Here is an 18,981-nt window from a genome sequence, read left to right on the forward strand (position 1 = left end):
GGTGGTAGGTGAAGGGGTATTTGTTACACGTCTCTTTATACCTTTCCATATATATGGACACCCACCCTCCCCCCCGAGGTATGTCTTGAGGGCCTCGTTGTATAATCAAATAAGCCCAGATGTCATGTTCTCCCCCCTCCCCTGGGAGAATAACTCCTTTCTACCCCTGCCCTGTAAACTGTGCCCTCTACTAGGAACACAGAGATGAGTAAAATGTGACTTCCTAAGAGAAGCTTTGTTAGGTGGTGGAGAAACAAACAATTACAATGCAATTAGATATGTGTTATAAGAGCAGTTATGCACAAAACAGATGAGAGAGCAAGTAACTACCTAGAGGATTTAGGGAGGTAGTCTTCCGGAAGAGGTAACCTTTGAACTGCTCCAGAATGAGCACGACTTAGCCAAGCAGAGTAAGGGGTATTGAGAAGTGGGCATTCAGGCCAAAGAAGGACCATGTGGAAAATCACAGGAATGCAAAAGAGAGCTCGGGGTGACCAATGGCCTCCGAGGCTGGGGAAATAGGGGGAACCAGAATACAAAGAGCCTCGTACGTCATGCTGATGAGTTTGGACTCAGCACTGCCGGCCGTGAGGAATGAACAAACAATTCTAATCAAGGAAGTGACATAATACAATTGGGAAATTTATTTATGGTGGATAATTAATCCTCACCTCTATTTTTAAAACTAAATACTGTTTTATTCCATAAATACCACAGAAATCAGTGTAATAGTTTTCCAGATGAGTGTCAGTTTCTTTTTTTTTTTTGACAATATTATTATTGTCAAGTTGGCTAACATACAGTGTATACAGTGTGCCATTGGCTTTGGGAGTAGATCCCCATGATTCATTGCTTACATACAACCCCCAGTGCTCATCCCAACAAGTGCCCTCCTCAATGCCCACCCCCCATTTGCCCCTCTCCCCCATCCATCCCCATCAACCCTCAGTTTGTTCTCTGTATTTAAGAGTCTCTTATGGTTTACCCCCATCTCTCCTTGAAACTATTTTTTTCCTCTTCCCTTCCCCCACGGTCTTCTGTTAAGTTTCTCAAATTCCACATATGAGTGAAAACATGTGCTGTTTAAGGCTCAAGATGTAAAGGAGATTCTCAAAGTGTGGTCTGGGGAACCCCTGCAAACCAATCTCCTGGGCTGTTTGTTTTAAATGCAGATTCCAGGCACTCAGAACTATTCTCTAGGCTTGGGATTCTGGAAAAATCCAGACTGCTAAGGGATCCAGGTAATTTATGTACACTAAAAGTTGAGAACCACAATCCTAACTTTCCATTGGAATACCATGAAACTAAACAGAGAGGTTTTTTTTTTTATCACAATTTGATTTGAACTGGTGCTATCAAAGAAACACATTAATCACAACAAATGCAACAAAAACATTCCAAACATTTCTATAGTTTATTTTGAAAAGCAAATTCAGGATACCAGATTCTCTCCTTATCCTTTATAGAGAGTTCTATATGTGATTTGTTGGCTTATGTCCTGCCCCAGTCAAAGGGTTAACTGGAGAGCCTTCACTGCCCTCCACTTTTAGGAAGAAAATATTTTCACAAAAGTGGCCAATGCGAGCCAGGAATCGAGCCCAGCCCAATTCAGCCATGATGAGTTAGTCTTCTCTAAGGGGACCACACCTGAAACAAAACCCCACCTCTCCAATCCAGCCCCAGCCATGGGCAAGTGAACTAGCAAGTATGATGGCCCCTATGCTTTAAGTCTCCCCCAAATGGAGTCAGCTCCTCTGCCCAAGTGAAAAGGAGAAATTCTGGGCTCCAAATAAAATCTGGACCAACCTTGAACTCAGTGTTGGACAGATGGCCTCTTGCGGTCTTCATAGTCTATGATTTAGAATAACAGAGAGCATCTGTCCCCCTCCCCCACCACTAGCACAGGGGAGGTCAGACAACCTCCAGGATTGACCTTCATAGGCAGAGAATTGTCAGCCAAAGTTTTCTTCATCAAATATCTGAATCTTTTTTCTTTAAAATTTTCCTATGTTTATTCTTACTGTATTTTTTTCTACCAGGAAGTCAGAGCTAGATTGGTGATTTTCCAAATTGGAGAAAAAACATCACTTAAGATGAACTTAGAATGCCTTTTAGGTTGAGAAGACAATAAATTTAAATGTAAAGTTAACAGGAAATTTTTCTGGTTTTGAGATGAACTTTCTTTTCTATTGTTAATTTTTAGTAAAGTAAAAAAAAATACAGATAGTAGATGATAATAATAAAAAAAAATTGTAATATTCAAGACTTGGAACAAAAACAAAATCCCCCTCCAGCCTACCTTCTCCCAAGTTCTCCTCCAAAGAGGCAACTACTTTAAAAAATTTTTAATGTTTATTTATTTTTGAGGAAGAGTGGGGGGAGGGGCAGAGAGCGAGGGAGACACAGAATCTGAAGCAGGATCCAGGCTCTGAGTCTCAGCACAGAGCCCAATGTGGGGCTCGAACCCCAGACTGCAAGATCATGACCTGAGCCCAAGTGAGACGCTTAACTGACTGAGCCACCCAGGCGCCCCAGGGCAACTACTTTTGAACCCTCCAGCTATTTCTTCCACTTATTTATCTCCATAATTCTGAAAAACCGGCTTCTAGAGTTATTTTAACACTGTCTATTGACTTGCAGCTCAGTAGGTGAGGACCTATCTGTGACCTACAACCCTCCTTCGTCAAATCTTCCCAATATGCTTATGTCAAAACTTCTGGCTAAATCAGTAGTGTAGGATTTCAGAAACTGTTTTCATTGCGAAGCCACTGCTTTTCATGTTTGTAAACTTTCTTGGACAAACTTTTGTTTTTCCTGAAGTTTTTAAATGTTCTACTGTCACACTTGTCAGACAGTTTTCTTGGTGTCCCCCCAAGGGCTGCCACCCTCTGGCTCCAATTTATTTATTTATACCATGGTCATCCTGAGACAATCAATCCAAGTTTGATCCTCTCTCGTAGATCCCAGGTCTCTCCCTTTCTTGACCTAATTCCTTTGCTTTTGTGACTGTTGCTTCTTCTTGTTTCCTTTTAGAATCTCATTGTCCCCAGTGTTCTGGAATGTTTTGATAATGTGCCTCAGATGGGTGTGTTTGTCAGAAGGGGACATTTAGTGGGCCTTATCAATCTAAATATTTATTTTCTTCACTTAAAAAGTTGTTTCTTACATTATTTCTGTGATAATTTCCTCCAACGTTCTCTCTTTGGTCTTTTTGAAACTGCCATCTGGTAAGATACTGGACATCCTGGATTGACCCTCAAAACTTGTGAGCTTGTTTTCTTCTTGTTCACTTTTCCTTTTGTCCTATTTTTTGGGAAAATTTCTGAGTTTCTCTTTTATCATTTCCATCAAACTTTTCAGTTGGACTCCTGTATTATTTATTACTGCCTAACATATTATCCCCTAATGATTCACTTTAAAATAGCAAGCATTTGTCACCTCATATGTTTTTTTGAAGGTCAGGAGTCTGGGAGCAGCTTAGTTGGGTGGTGCTGTCTCAAGGTCCCTCACTGGGTTCAGAAGCTGTAGGCTGGGGCAATAGTCATCTAAGTCTTGACAGAGTTGGAAGACTGGCTTGCAAGAAAGCTCATTCACAGGATTGTTGCCAGAGACCTCAGTTCCTCAATACATGGGCCTCTTCATAAGACTCCTTGACTTGACATGGCAGCTGGCTCCCCTCAAAGCAATTAACCCAAGACAGAGCAGATGTCACAATGTCATCTTATGACTTAGTCTCAGAAGTGACGTGCATCACGCTTGTCCTATTCTCTTGGTCGTACAGACCAACTCTGGTTCAATATGGGAGGAGACTACGAAAGAGCCTGAATGCCAGGAGGAGAGATCACTGGGGGCCATCTTGGAAACTGGCTGCCACAGCTCTCTATTCCAATTTTCGTCTTTTCTTTTTTCTTTCTCCTCTGTGTGTGCCCACCCTTTTGGAATGGCCCCTTTTGGGACTCCTTCATGACCCCAATCCAAATCATGTTAAGATGGTGTTTCTTGGCTAATGTTCCCTGCTATGCATAGGAGCCAAACCCCAAAGCACCACAGTTGGCTTCTAGACTCAGTCCAGCCTCTAACGCATCAGTCCGTCCCACTGCTTTGTGTTTCCATTGCGTTTTGATCACCAGAAACATTTATCTTGTTTTTGAGTTTGTCTTTTTTATTTTCTGCTTTTGTGTCTTACCTTTTATGGGAACAGAGGATATGTGCCAGCGTATTTACAAATGTACTGGTCCAGTTGACTCAAAGCTTTCCCGGGCTATCCAGCTTCCAACAATTGACAATTTCATCGGTTTTGGTCTTTTCACCTGTTTTTCTTATCTGGTGGGTTGTTACTATTTTTTGTTCTTTATCCATCATCTTATTCTGGTTTTTCACACACACATACACAAGAAGACACATATGAAAGTATTTAAACAACTATCTTCCTGGATTAACTTTTACATACACAAGTGAGCCTGTTTTTCTCCTTATTATTCAGAATAATATTGCTACCCAAGTAGTGTCCGTACTTTCAGATAGTGTCACATCACAGTCTTACTGAGAATCCAAAGAAGGCTTCCACTTGGAAAACTGGCCTAGTCTTATGGGTGGGTGACTTTCAGCTTGTTATGTTCCTTTTAGGTGCCTTTCAGGTTTCGCAGATAGAAAGCGAATATTTCCTTGAAATGTCTGGTATTTATGCGATTAAGTGCAAAGTGTCTAAAAACTTCTCATTGGGGCACGTGGGTAGCTTAGTTGGTTAAGTGTCGGACTCTTGATTTCGGCTCAGGTTGCCATCACATGGTTTATGATAAGTTCAAGTCCCAGATCAGGCTCCACGCTGACAATGTGAAGCCTGGTTGGGATTCTCTCTCTCCTCTCTCTCTGCCTCTCCCCCATGCTCTCTCTCTCCCTCTCTCTCTCAAAAATAAATACCCTTAAAAAAAAAAAAAACCAAAACTTCTAGCAACTCTCCCAGAACCCAAAGCTGAAAAACGCAAAACTTTTAAATTCACTTTAGATTTGCTATCAACAGTTGGTATAATGAGCCAGGTGACAGCTTGTGGGAGTACTGAAAGGCACATGATCATCCTCCACACAGACAAGAGCTAAGGGCGGCTTCTCCAGGGAGACTGTCTCCCCTCACAGGTAGCATCCCTGGAGAGATGAGCGAGAACTCAGACCTGCCGTGTTCGACTGTGCCTTTTCCCCGATTGTCAAACAAAAAAGGAGGAGACGAGTTGCATGCGCAAGCTACTCTTTTAAACCAATAATAGCATCAAAGATACCTTCTGGAAGATGTGGGCCTACATGGCAAACCAGGCATGCGCACTGAGGGGCCCCATCTGCCCCAACATGTGTCTCACCTCTCGGTCTGGAGTTTGAATTTTCTACCAGTTGTGGCATTTATGGGAGGGATGTGTGTGTGTGTGTGCGTGTGTGTGTGTGTGTGTGTGTGTGTGTGTGTGAAGAGGCATTTATTGGTAAAAAAAAATGTGTTAGTTACAAGGCATATAAAAAATTAATTAGCATGCAGTACACTGTGTGAGATTAGCTTGCTGATGCCCTCAGAGAGACACCCAGGCAGCGGTGGGTCTCTGAGCAGATAGTGGCTGACCAGAAGACAGGTGGGTGAAAGAGAGGAGACAGCTGTGACGAGGCTAGGGCTTCCAAAGTCGTGCCTGTGTTGGACAGTGTAGACTTTCACCAGACCGAGTAAATGAGAAACATAAGAAGAGTGTGGATACTGTTTATGAAGTAAACGTCACTTACTTTGACTTTAAAGGAGCACCTCGTGGGGCGCCTCTGGGTGGCTCAGTGGGTTAAGCGTCCCACTTCGGCTCAGGTCATGAGCTCGCGGTTTGTGAGTTCGAGCCCCGCGTCGGGCTCTGTGCTGACAGCTCAGAGCCTGGAGCCTGCTTCGGATTCTGTGTCTCCTTCTCTCTCTCTGCCCCTCCCCTGATCATGCTCTTTCTCTGTCTCTCTCTCAAGAATAAATAAGCATTAGGGGCGCCTGGGTGGCTCAGTCGGTTCAGCGGCCGACTTCGGCTCAGGTCATGATCTCTCGGTCCGTGAGTTCGAGCCCCGTGTCGGGTGCTGACGGCTCAGAGCCTGGAGCCCGCTTCTGTTTCTGTGTCTCCCTCTCTCTCTGCCCCTCCCCCGTTCTCACTCTGTCTCTCTCTGCCTTTCAAAAATGAATAAATGTTAAAAAAAATTTTTTTTAAAAAGAAAAAATAAACATTAAAAAATAAAGGAGCATCTTGTATTCTGTGAGCATTTACTTGCCTCCTTTACAGCATTTTAATTTGTTGTTTTCTAACGGAATGATGGGAGTAGATGACCGATTTACTGTTGGCTCAGGCACAGCTACCGAAGGTAGTTGTCATGCTTACATAGCAAATTATGAATAAGACAATCTGATGTTGGTCTCCATTAATTTTTTTTTCCTGCTCTGTGAAGTCCAAATATAAGGAACTTCTGGATTAGATGATCTTCTGGATTCTTCCAACCCCCAAATTGCATTACTTATGCTCTCCTGCCCTACAACCAACCCTTGGACCAAAGTGTGGTGGCAGGAAGGGGAAGCAAAGAAGGGAGGGAAGGGGGAAGAGACTCCTGTCTGCTGTTCTTACGTGCCAGACCCTGTCTCTCAATGGAGCTCAGAACTCATCTCTTCTTCCGTTTCTATTTTTTTACTAAAAAAAAAAAATGTTTATTTATTTTTGAGAGAGAGAGACACACACAGCATGAATGGGGAGGAGCAGAGAGAGAGGGAGACACAGAATCCAAAGCAGGCTCCAGGCTCCGAGCCGTCAGCACAGAGCCCTACGTGGGGCTCGAACTCACGAACCACGAGATCATGACAAAAGCTGAAGTTGAATTCTTAACCGACTGAGCCACCCAGGGGTCCCTTCTTCCATTTCATTCTTAATTTTTTACTCTAACTTTTATATGGTCACAGAAAAAAATGTAGTTAAGATAAATTACACCAGGGTTTAACAAGCTTTCTCTGTAAAGGGTCAGTTAGCAACTATTTTAGGCTTTGTGGGCTAAGAGGCAACATTAAGGATACTATGCAGATGCCTGTAGAACAAGGGAGAAAACACATACAAGTATGTTTATTTTTTTTATTAAAAAAAATTTTTTTAATGTTTATGTATTTTTGAGAGACAGAGAGACAGAGTGCAAGTGGGGGAGGGGCAGAGAGAGAAGGAGACACAGAATCCGAAGCGGGCTCCAGGCTCTGAGCTGTCAGCACAGAGCCCGATATGGGGCTCGAACTCACGAACTGCGAGATCATGACCTGAGCCGAAGTCAGACACTTAACCGACTGAGCCACCCAGGCGCCCCAAACACATACAAGAGTTTTTATTAACAAAATATAAAACTTTGTTTATAGATACTGAAATTTGAAGTTCATATAATTTTCACGTTACAAAAGATTATTTTTCATTTTTTTTAACTATTTGAAAATTTAAAAAAATATATATAAAAACCATTCTTAGCTCAGAAGCAGTATAGAAACAGATGGCTGGCTGGATTTGGCCTGTGGAGTGCAGTGTGCCAATTCCTGATTTATACTGCAAATGTCATGAACTACCATGTTATGTTTGTCATTGTTATTTTACATCCCATCGTTGGGGGCACAGCGGCAGGGTGAGGGGAAGAACTACATCTGAGTCCCTCCGCCAACGCCTCAGTGGCCCGAAAAGCCAGCTGATCATTAAATATAGCATAATGGTTGAGAATATGGCTCTGGGTCAGACCTGGATGCAGATCCCCCCAGCTCCATTCGTAACTACCTGTCGCTTCTGACAGCCCAGTTTTCTTCGCTACAAGGGGGAGGCGGCTAATACTAGGACCCACCTCACAGAATTGTTCCCAGATGTAAATGAGGTCATGCACGAAGCAGAGAGCCTGAGCAGTGCCATCTGCTCAAAACACTGCTCAAAACACGTTAACTACTGAAATCATTATAGGACCGATCAAAGTTCATTTCCTCTCCAGCATCCTTATCATGGGACCCTTCGGAGTCCATCAATCTCCCGTCAATGGCGAAGGCCTCTGGGTCCTACTGGATTCGACACCTTTTAGGGCAAGCAAAAAGAAAAATACCTAGAGTTAATGACGAGAGGTGGGAATCCCACTCACTGCCTTACACGAGGTGGACGCAACTTTCTTACTGGACTCGTTCCCCAGTGTACCAGAGACCTCTGACTGCCACTTTCTTTGTCAGAGCCAGCAATCTGCCTGCCCGCTGCCGTCCAGAAAATCAGAAACGGGTGGCTGATTTAGATGTCTAGACTAGCGATGTGTCTCCGGACAGGGGTTGAAAGATAGCAAGTGGCAGCTCCAGTGAGATTTCTGTGACACCCAAGTGTGGTGGCAGCGGCTCCTGGGTGGGGAGAAGGGGCCACCGAGAGAGCGGGGCACGGGCGTCTTTCTCCTTCACTGGAGGGCACACTGCCAAGGCTCATGGTCCGTTGCTTGAGGCAGACGCGGGACGGAGGGGCCCTGCAAAGCCCAGCTCATGGAGCCTGTCTGGCCCAGTCAGCCACACTTGGTCAGCTCTTTTCACGCACAAAAACGTTCGCCTCAGGCCATTGGCTGGGCAAAGGATCAATAATCATAATGCAGAATCAACAGACCTGCTCAGTAGAGTGTTAACCAGCTTTGACCGTTGCCAACTTCCCCTTACACTAAACCGGGCTAGGCTGGGCGTGGGGGAGGCGAGGCTGGGGGCGGGGGTTGGGGGGCAGGCAGGGAAGGCCACTTGTGTTCCACGGGAATGCACGTACGATGGGCATACGGGGTTTTAAGGGTAGAGAGAGGCAACACCCGAGATTATTTGGAAAGTATCTCCCGGCCTGTTAATGACTAATACAAATGCATGTGCAGAGTTACCGTCTTTATTTGTTTTAAGAGTAAAAGGAGTTCATAAATGTCTGCCGCCTGCCAGCGCTGGGGAGACAGAAGGAATTGTGACACATCGTTTCTACTTGCAGTCTGGAAAACATAGTAAGCCCTCAACGCATGGGCATTTAAGTAGCGGTATTAAATTAATACTAATTGCCCACACTGTTGATAGCCCAAGTAAGAGCTGTAGGGGAGGAAAAAGTTCTCCTTGACCCTCTTTTATTTTTTTAATTTTTTTTTAATGTTTATTTTTGAGTGAGACAGAGACAGAGTGCGAGCAGAAGAGGGGCAGAGAGAGACAGACACAGAATCCGAGCTGTCGGCACAGAGTCCGATGTGGGGCTCAAACTCACAAGCGGTGAGATCATGGCTTGAGCCAAAGTCGGACGCCTAACCAACTGAGCCCCTCAGGCACCCCTCTCCTTGACCCTCTTAGGGCCCCTGGCTGGGTCTAAAAACTAAACTGACAAAGACAGGTTAACAGGAGAAAATCACACACATTTCATTAAAATTTTACATGTGCATGGGAGCCCTCACAAGGGAGTGAGGAACCAAAGAGGTGAACAGAGCAGGAAGCTTTTATACCTTTTAGACAAAGAAGTAATAAATTTGTGAAGAATTAACAAGACAAAGGGGTTTTGGGGAGAGCTAGTAAATGGTGCAGGAGTAACTAGGAGGATAAGGTTTATTTTCAGATTCCTCTGATGCTGCCTCTGGACCGGTAAGAATTCATCTCCAGTCAAATGAGAGTTTATTTCTTGCCTTTGCACAGAAAAGGGGGAGCCTTCTCTGCACTCACTGCTTGTTAATTGCTTACAATTCAAAGTAATTTTTTATGTCATAGAGGCATATTTGGGCTGACACATTCTGGTTTCCTTCACAGCCTTCAGTAAGCATGCCACATACTCATCCAGGTGCTTTACCGATATTCACCCATTTGACCCCATTTTACAGATGTGGAAACTGAGGCACTAGAGATCACCTAAAACTATACGAGTGACTTGGCAGAGCTGGGATGTAGACTCAGGAAGTGTGTCCTCGAACCAGTGCCCTTAATCCTTCTGCCACAATGCCAGGAAGAGAAGGCAATGTGCGGGCGATCCATGGGTGATCCAAGGGCAGACAGGAGCTGAGACAAAAAGAGGAGTGTGAGAGCAGCTGAGATCAGCCTTCCAGGAAGTGCCTGCTGCCTTTGTATAATACACTTGACTTGGCACCTGTCATGTAGAAGCATCAAGTGTCATTGGGGTTTCCAACCAATATTTTACTAAACGAGTAAAATAAATTATATCTGCGCTCATGGACAAATGATGTCAACTAATATATTCGGTATACTCTGAGAGTACTAGTAACAAATACTACTTAATTCATTTGCAGCTTAACAACAGTTGGCTTTTCAATCTCTCTTACTCTTGCTGTCGGAATCGGGACCAATTCTTTGGCATTGGACAAACAACTTCGGGAGGAAATGTCAGACAAGATGGCGGCTAGACGGGATGATGGTAGGAAGGATTAGACAATAGCGTGTGTGTCGTTTGGCCTAGAGTATTGCAGCAAGAAAGGAGAAGGAGAAAGAGGGGGGTCCGCCTTTGACTGAGTCTTTTACTGAATACAGGGCATTCTGCAAGCTCTGTATTGACAGCATCTCAAATCGTCCTCACAAAAACACTGCAGGATAGATGTTAATGTCTTCCATCTTCAAAGAGGTAACTTGGAAGGATTAAGTAATTTTTCCAAAGCTCCAGTTCATAGCTGGCAAATCGAGGAATAGATCCTATGTAGATCTGGCCTAAGAACTGTGATTTCTGGACTTCTAAACCTTTTAAGATTCTCTACTATCGAAGTTTATTTTGCCTTTTAAGTGAGGTTGTAAAAAGTGCATGTGACCTTTATATGAATTATTCTCACAAGTTTAACTATTTAATAGGCAAAAGCGCTGAGCCGTCATGTAATCTTGGATCACTTCCTGATGTGTTAATGGTTAGCAGGGTGAGAAAACCCATAAAATACTTATTAAGAGCTTTCCACTCATGAGAAATGATTTCTTACTTGATTAAGGTATATGGAAACTAAGAGGTACTTGACTATTGGAAGAGGAAAAATCATAAAGATGTTACTTAAGAAATATCCATCAGTTACGCTTTCTTAATGGTTAGTAGCATTTGGCCACTCTTGCTTTTAAGTGCTATAGCATTTGAATAGAAAGTAATGGGTCATATTCTATTCTACCATAGAACAACATTCCATGGTGTTTCAAAGGTGAGTCCAAAAAAGTGGATCAAACTCAATGAAAATGAAAATATAGCCCCTCTATCTTTTAGCTAAATAATCTATTTGAATTATTCAAATACATTTGCAAATTTAAAAATTAATTGAGGAAAAACAGTTTAATTGAGAGAAATGACTCTCTTGGGGCTCCTGGGTGGCTCGGTCAGTTAAGCATCTGACTTCGGCTCGGGTCATGATCTCACAGTTTGAGAGTTCAAGCCCTGCATTGGGCTCTGTGCTGACAGCTCAGAGCCTGGAGCCTGCTTCAGATTCCCTCTCTCTCTCTCTCTCTCTCTCTCTCTCTCAATCTCTGTTCCTCCCCCACTCATGCTCTGTCTCTGTCTCTCTCTGAAAAATAAATAAACATTAAAAAAAAAAGATTCTGAAAAAGAGAAATGACTCTCTTGAGTCTGGGGTTACTGTCATTGTCCTCCAGAAAGCGAAGTGCCTAATTTCCATGGCCCTGTCCAGGGCTCTCCACTGTATCACACGGGCAGTACTTGCTTCTAAAGCAGCAGTTGAACAGCTGCCAGAGAGTGGCCCTGACTACAATTTTGAGCTTATTTAATCAGGTGGAGCATCCACATGTCAGCATAATTGTCACATTCTCTGAAGTCCTAGTCAGTCCAATTTTGCAGATATATAGGCAGGCCATGCCTTGCCACTTTAACTGCAAATTAAAGCTGGAACAGTTTGGGAACATCTCTGCTAACCCAGGCATAGAAATAGCCCTGGACCTGGCTCTGGAGTCTTGGCAACAGTAATGACCACCTGCATGTGGGTGACATGACGGATGAATAGAGAGTATAGTAGATCCTCTCTCAATGACTCTGCTTTTGAGTGACTCCTGGACTGACCAGAACTCTCCATGCCTGCTCCATAACAGACCAGTCGATGCCCACTGGCACTGCCCACCTGAGACCCATCCCTTAGGCTTCTCCCTCACACTAGCATATGCTTATATGCTATTCCATATGCTTATTCCATTGGTGGAGTTTTATGATTGCCAAGAGTTAGTGGTTTCTGCCAGTTGTACATATTATTATAACAAAGGAATTTCATGAAATATTAAATGCCAAATTGGTTAAATACAAATGCATAACACTTGGATTGCTGTGACAACTAGGTTGAAAGGTTTAATCAGATGATAGAAAAACTGCTATCCAATTAAGTGTGGCTGAGAAAACATTTAAGAAGTTAGAGAAGAACCTCGTTTGATATCTAGAAGAACTCTACTCAGATTGCTCCATAAGCATCTTTCAGCAATTGGTCTGTTTCAAAGAAAGCAAAAGTTGACATTGTCAGTGGTGCATTATGGGTGTGACTTAGCAAGAATGACGTCACAGAATTCCAACAGCGGACCCATTCCCAAGGAAAAGACCTAGACCGTCTTTCATAAGACTGAAGAATTGGTGTAGACATATATGTTGTAAGTTATAAAATGTCTAACATGTTCATGGACCTGTTTGTTCATTTGTTTCTGCTTTCTCGCTTTAACGAACTTTTTCAGTTAACCAGATGTTTTTGAACCATCAAACAGGGCTTTTACCCTAATGTAAAGACAATGAAACCAAATGCAAACAAAAGCTAAATATGTTGCCCCCAATGTTTCAAGATCCAAACTGAAGGATAATCATGTAAAAACTCAGGAACTGTGGTTTTGATGATCAGAAAAGGGGAGCAGAGTCACTATGGGTGATGATAAGAAGCCAGACCCCAGGCAAGAGGGAACTCAAAGGAACAGAATGGTCAGACACAGAGAGCTCCACACCCAACCCCTGAATAATACCACCCGTGTGAGTCCTAAGGATTCTTCCTTAGAACTGTGACAGTCACTGGTTGGGATACGACTTCATGTATTGGTTATAGGTAAAAGTATTGATCGAGACCAAATCTATGGTATGAAATGAAAGATTTGCTACAATTAAACAGCTTCCCATTTTCTAATGGTCATCAAGAATCGTGTATAAGGTCTAACTTTAAAACTAGTAGCCTGAAGTTACTGCATTAGTCTTGATTTTGTAGGTTCAGGAATGATGTTTCAACTGGATAAGAACATACTCTTGTTTGGGGGAGTTGCACGCAGAAACATTAGTGGCGAAGTACCATGGTGTCTGTAGTCTACTTTTGAATGGTTTGGCAAAAAGAGCATGTGTGCATGTGAGTGTGTGAGGGAGAGAGAGAGAGAGAGAGAGAGAGAGAGAGAGAGATGGTAACAGTTGCCACACCTAGATGAGAAGATACATAAGGGTTCATTGCACTATTTTTTGATTCTTCCCAGGGTTTTAAATTTTTAAAAAATATTTTTAAGTGCAAGCAACTGACAACTAATTAGCCTTTGTTAATTTTAACATGTAGTAAAATAGCCAAACCTTCTATTTCATTTTTTGCCACTTCAACCATAGTTTTGCCTAATTCATGCGCAGAGAAAATGTCTTAGTCATGGCAGCGTGACAATAGTCATATGATTCAAATACCTTGAAATTCCAGGTCCAGATAGGATACAAACAAATTACCAGTTTTCCATCAACCCATTGACCCATTCAATTAGTCCACAAGCGTTTATCCAGGATTTATTAAACACCACGGCTACTAGTGTGAAGAAGACTCTAATTCCTTCCCTTTTAGGGCCTAGGAGCATTAGGGGAGATGTACATTAAACATATAACTACAAGTGGTCCATGGGAGCAAACAAGAAGGAGGACCTGATTGCATTTGAGGGAGTTCGGCAAACACTTCTTTGTTCAAACTGACATTGACAGATTTCCAGTAATGTATGGCAAATATGGCTTTTACTTTGAGAAATAAAATTAATTTGGCCTATCTCATGGCTTCCATGCACCTTCTCAGAGGTTAGAGGATTACCTGTGGTTCAGAGATTCTCAGAACGTGCTGTGTTGTGTCTGGGAGGCGGAAGAATCAGAGATGCTCAATGTCCATTGGAAAACAGTGGCCTGCCATCACCATGTGAAATAGAGCATTGGGTCCTTGGGAGGGTTGAGCTTTCTTGCCCAATGCCTGGTGCTCTCCCTGGATGTGGGACTCAGAGTCCTTATTGAGGCCCTGCTGCCCCCTCCAGAGGCTGTGTGGGAGCTGCTTGCGTGACCCTCCACTCTTGGGACCAACTGTCAGCAGGTATTTAAAACAGAAACAAAAGCCAGAAGGACTCTTGTCTTCAGGAAGCTTTTGCTTTCACCCAAGTGACAAAAGCATCCCTGAAGTAAGGGACACAAAGTCCTGACTACTTGCTTGGAATGACAGGAAGAAAGACATGGCAAACAAAAAAAACAGATGTGCAAATTCGTGTCTCACATGATCTAGTGTTCAGAAACAGAGAATGAGCTCTAGCTTGCAGACTCAGATTTTAGATGCTAATTTAGAGCTGTGGTATCAGAATCGAGAGTTTATTAAAACAGAATAGTGAGACGCACCCCCAGGGTTTCTGATTCAGCGGGTCTGGGGTGGGGCCAATAATTTGCATTTCTGACAAGTTCACAGGTGATGCGGATGCTGCTGGTCTGGGGATCCACACTTTGAAACTATTGCTTTCATAGAGTGTGCTTAAGTATGTGACTGAAATGAGCCTAAAAGCTTAAAACTCCAGAAAGACAAGATTGAACAATTCAGTCAGGGTATGACTTGACCCCAAACATCTGGGAAGAAAGAAAAATGCAGCCTTCTAAAAAATACCAAATATCCAACCCTTGGGGAGAATATAGATTTTCCTTTTCAATCAGTCACTCTCCATTCATATAAATTGTGAGGTATATAAATGTGGCATCTGAAAATTACTATACACTTCCTTTCCTTGAAGGGCACCATAGCCTACTGCCCTAGTCTCAGGAAATATATTTAACTGAGGATGTTTTCGCTTGTGTATCTTATTTTAATTGCGTAAATAGGATCTTCCACTTTGGAAATATCTGAGGCGATCTCTCTTTTATTTTTCCTACCAACCAGCCAGCACATGCCCTAGACTTGCCCTGCCTTTTGCTGTCGATTAATATCCTTTTCCTGTGGAAAGCAAACTAGTTCTCAGTTAATATTAACCCGAAGGAAAAAAAAACTGAAAAAGATAAATATATAAACATAGAACATGTATCAAAACACATTGCAAATCCAGTATTCTAAACTACTTTTTTGTCCCTCTGCTGGCAGAGCAATTTTTAAAAATTGACCTTTATTAGAGTTGGCAGGTGCATAGGTTTTAAACTGTGTCCCAATGACCGCTTAGACAGGATAAGCGGTCCCAAGCTCCCAGCTAAATTTTTGGTTTTGTTTTAAAGTAAGAACATTTTGATACCAACATTAGTGAGTTAGATTTTTCCCCTTAAAGACACATGGTGGATACTGATCAACTTTTCTCAGTGTTAAACATCATTTCAGGAAAAGAAACCATTCGAGTCACCTATGGAAGATATGACCAGTTCATATACGCATATGCATATATGTACATTATGTTAAACCTAAGAAATTTGCCAACATTAGACCACTTTCTGCTTACAATTATGTCAATTTCATGTGGTTCAATGATACATTATCCTGAAAAAAAGGATAGATGACTTTTGTATTTTGCATAGCTTAAAATTCCTACATTTGATAAAAATGGTGTACACTCACCCAAGAGTTCTCCTACATGCAACATCTCACTTTTCGACTCTATTTCTGTTGATAATGTTGCCCCAGTATCACATGGCTCCTAACGAATAGTGTTTAATGCTCAAAGAACAGAAAAATATGTTTGCTTTTGCCCTGTCAGTCAGGATTTATTAAGTTGTTGTTAAACAAAACTCATTCTTTTTTCCCTTTTTCCTAGGGCTGTGTCTGTAAAGACAAAGGCCAGTGCTTCTGTGATGGGATCAAAGGAGAGAAGGTAAAAACAAAATCTTAAATATTGCTTTTTTTCCTCTGCAGAGCTCATCCAAGAATTCACTCTTCTTTGCCTAATAGCAGAAAGACCCACAATGTGTTATTCCATTCCCCAAATCAAATTTTAAAGAAATCATATATAAACATTAACAGAAAGAAAGAAAGAAAGAAAAGAAAAGAGGAAAGGAAAGGAAAGGAAAGGAAAAAGGAAAGGAAAAAGGAAAGGAAAAAGAAAAAAGGAAAAAGGAAAAAAAGAAAAGAAAGCCTTCTAGAAAGTTTCAGACAACTGGTGTGAATACCGTCAGTTAAACTCTAACTCTTTTGGTCTGTTAGCAAAAAAGAAAGATTTATAAGAATGCATCTATATGTATAACCCTATTTACAATGTTGATAAACACGAAAGAACAACTGGAAACAGCTCCGTTCACTCACTTTGATCCAGACATTGACATCCGCAGACTTCGAGCCCTGCAGCACTGGTGCAGGCGCGCCCCCTAGTGAACGAATCCTGCAGCAGCACTATGGTTGAGGCCAAAATTCAGCACGAGGAAGTACAGGTGCCCCCCGCTTTCTGAAAGCTCGCCTGGCGCCAATTCGTTTTTTAGGAAAGACCGACCTTGACCTTTGTTTCTGCCAAGCAAGAGATCTCCAAAGAGGATTTTTGCCTCTGTGAAAAAAAATTACCATACTAATGTAAGTTTTTCACAAAAGCGAAATGGTGTAATTCGAACTTTTAGAAAGCGGGGATACTCTTTGTACCATTTCAGTTTGAGAAAAGTTTCGTAGGAACTCTGTGCTTTCGGATAGCGGGGGGGAAACCTGTAGCTCCATTGCAGACTTCAAGAAAAAAAAGAATGCCATGAAATCTCATTAATTCGCTCCATTAACTTGCAATTTGTGATAATTAAGACAGAGGCAGAACTAAAGTTTTTTCTTTGTTTACAAAACCCTTTCCTCCGGGATGCTAATGAATTGCTTAACAATAGTGAAGGGTGACTAAAAATATTTTAGAACATGCTTCTAGCTCTTTAGATAAAATGATTTACATATAATTTATATACTAACTATAATAATTATTACATTTATTTCCAGTTATTCTATAATTGATGTGTAGTTTGAGTTAGGTTTTTCCCTGCAGCTATGAATGTATATACTCAGATCCGTGTTGGAGAGCTGGGATTTATTCTTGCATTCAAGAATTTATTGAGTCCCTGCTCTGTGCAAGCTGCTACTCTAGAATGTGTGTGGGTAACTGGGTTTGGGGAGGGGTGTAGCAAATTCTTTTGTTTCTTTTTATGGGATGTGGCTGTGTACACACAACAATATGCAATAGCCAACTTGATCTCTCTTTTTTTTTTTTTAATTTAATTTGCCAGTGGTGTAATTAAATTGACTGAATCAGCCAGCGACCTTTACTATTAGAGTGAAATCCCAGGATCCACGTCGGGAAAATTATTTGTTGGTAGAACCACGTGATGCACTGGGCCTAAATTATTTTCGCTAGTTACTAAGGGCTTTGTCATAATAGCATCTAACTCTTTCTAAAAAAAACTATTCCGCTCACCCTTTTGGTTATGCCACTCTTGATATCTCCTGCATCTCCTACACAAATAGATTGGATTACTAATTCCTGTGTAATCAAGAAAGGACTAAAACTGATAGCCTGCACATTGTTCTTTTCAAGCTACCACAGCAATTATGCACACTCCCCAAACACATTCTTGAGCCTTAGCCTCACTCTCTCGCCATCTCCCAGCAAACGCACTGCGCTAATCTCAGCTTTCTATTTGGGCTTCCCACCCCCGGTTCCCGATTCCCTTTCTCTTAATCTCTGCTCTGGGTAGCCCCACCTTTTGGGGAAAAGTAGTTCCTACCAGACCAAAGGCAATCGCTTGCAAGACTGCAGACAAATGCTAACAGCTGGTAGCCTTCCACTTACGGTTACGCTGACTGCTGAGTGCGAATTTTATTGAGCCAAGGAAAAAATACGTGTCCAATGTTATCATTAAGTTGTAAAGAAAAGAAAGCAACGGTTGTAGGTGTGTTTGTTGCTGGGCGGTGCTATTCTGTGTGTTTCTTATCTTGTTCTGGTTTTCACAGGGGGAGAAAGGCTTTCCTGGACCCGCTGGTTCTCCTGGCCAGAAGGGGTTCCCAGGTCCCGAAGGCTTGCCTGGGCCGCAGGGACCCAAGGTATGTCAGTTTATAAGCTCTCTTGGCCATCCCTTTCTTTTTGATGTTAGCTTTTCTCTTTCAGTCCTTAGGCATGCAGATGTTCCCCATACAAATATGAAATTTCCCCTAGATCTTTCAAGTCCTGTAAGCAAAGGATTGCCATCCCTCCCCCTGTCTTTCCTTTCTCTGTCAGGATTTAAAAAAACAAACTAACCCCACTTACTATTCACTCTCCAGCCGGCAATAATTTGCCTCTGGTCCTCCTGCCCTGAAAACATTCCTGCAGAAATCACCCATGACTTTTGTGTCCTTATCTGACCCGCACCCTTCTGCTTTGTTTCACACCCTGCCGATCTCTCTCTTCTTGAAACACTTGTCTTTCCCTGTTTCTGGAATTCTCCTTCCTCGGATACTCTTCTTTTTGCCACACCCTTCTCTTTTTTCATGGGTCCCTCTTTCTCAACTCATCACACATTTTTATCCTAAAGTCTGTGATACAACAAAGGGCTTTGTTTAAATAAATACCCTAGAGGATTTGCTAAATAACTACATAACCACTAGATTTGCTGATGGCTCTTTCCTGCTGTGGACATTAGCTAAACTTAAGCCTGGGCTCTCCTGCACTCACGTGGTTGTTCCCCTGACTGCTGGCCTCCAGCAAGCTATGCACTAACTAATAAGCTCTGAAAGATAATTGTCACTGATCCCTGCAGAGTCTTTTTAAATTTCCCAAATGTGTGGTATACTTAAGTGGTAATCACAGGCAACATT

General features: G+C 42.4%; 1 protein-coding gene across 2 annotated transcripts in view; it reads left to right on the forward strand.

The window, feature by feature from the left end:
• Nucleotides 1-18,981, forward strand: part of COL4A3 (collagen type IV alpha 3 chain) — a 134,720-nt gene that overhangs the window by 49,610 nt on the left and 66,129 nt on the right. For both annotated transcript variants that reach the window (XM_019838774.3, XM_019838775.3), the window contains exons 2-3: nucleotides 15,986-16,042; nucleotides 18,139-18,228. In XM_019838774.3, the coding sequence (XP_019694333.1) occupies nucleotides 15,986-16,042; nucleotides 18,139-18,228 (147 nt within the window). The remainder of the gene's footprint in view (nucleotides 1-15,985; nucleotides 16,043-18,138; nucleotides 18,229-18,981) is intronic.

This window comes from Felis catus, chromosome C1 (assembly GCF_018350175.1).
Source record: "Felis catus isolate Fca126 chromosome C1, F.catus_Fca126_mat1.0, whole genome shotgun sequence".
NCBI classification, from domain to species: Eukaryota; Metazoa; Chordata; class Mammalia; order Carnivora; family Felidae; genus Felis; species Felis catus.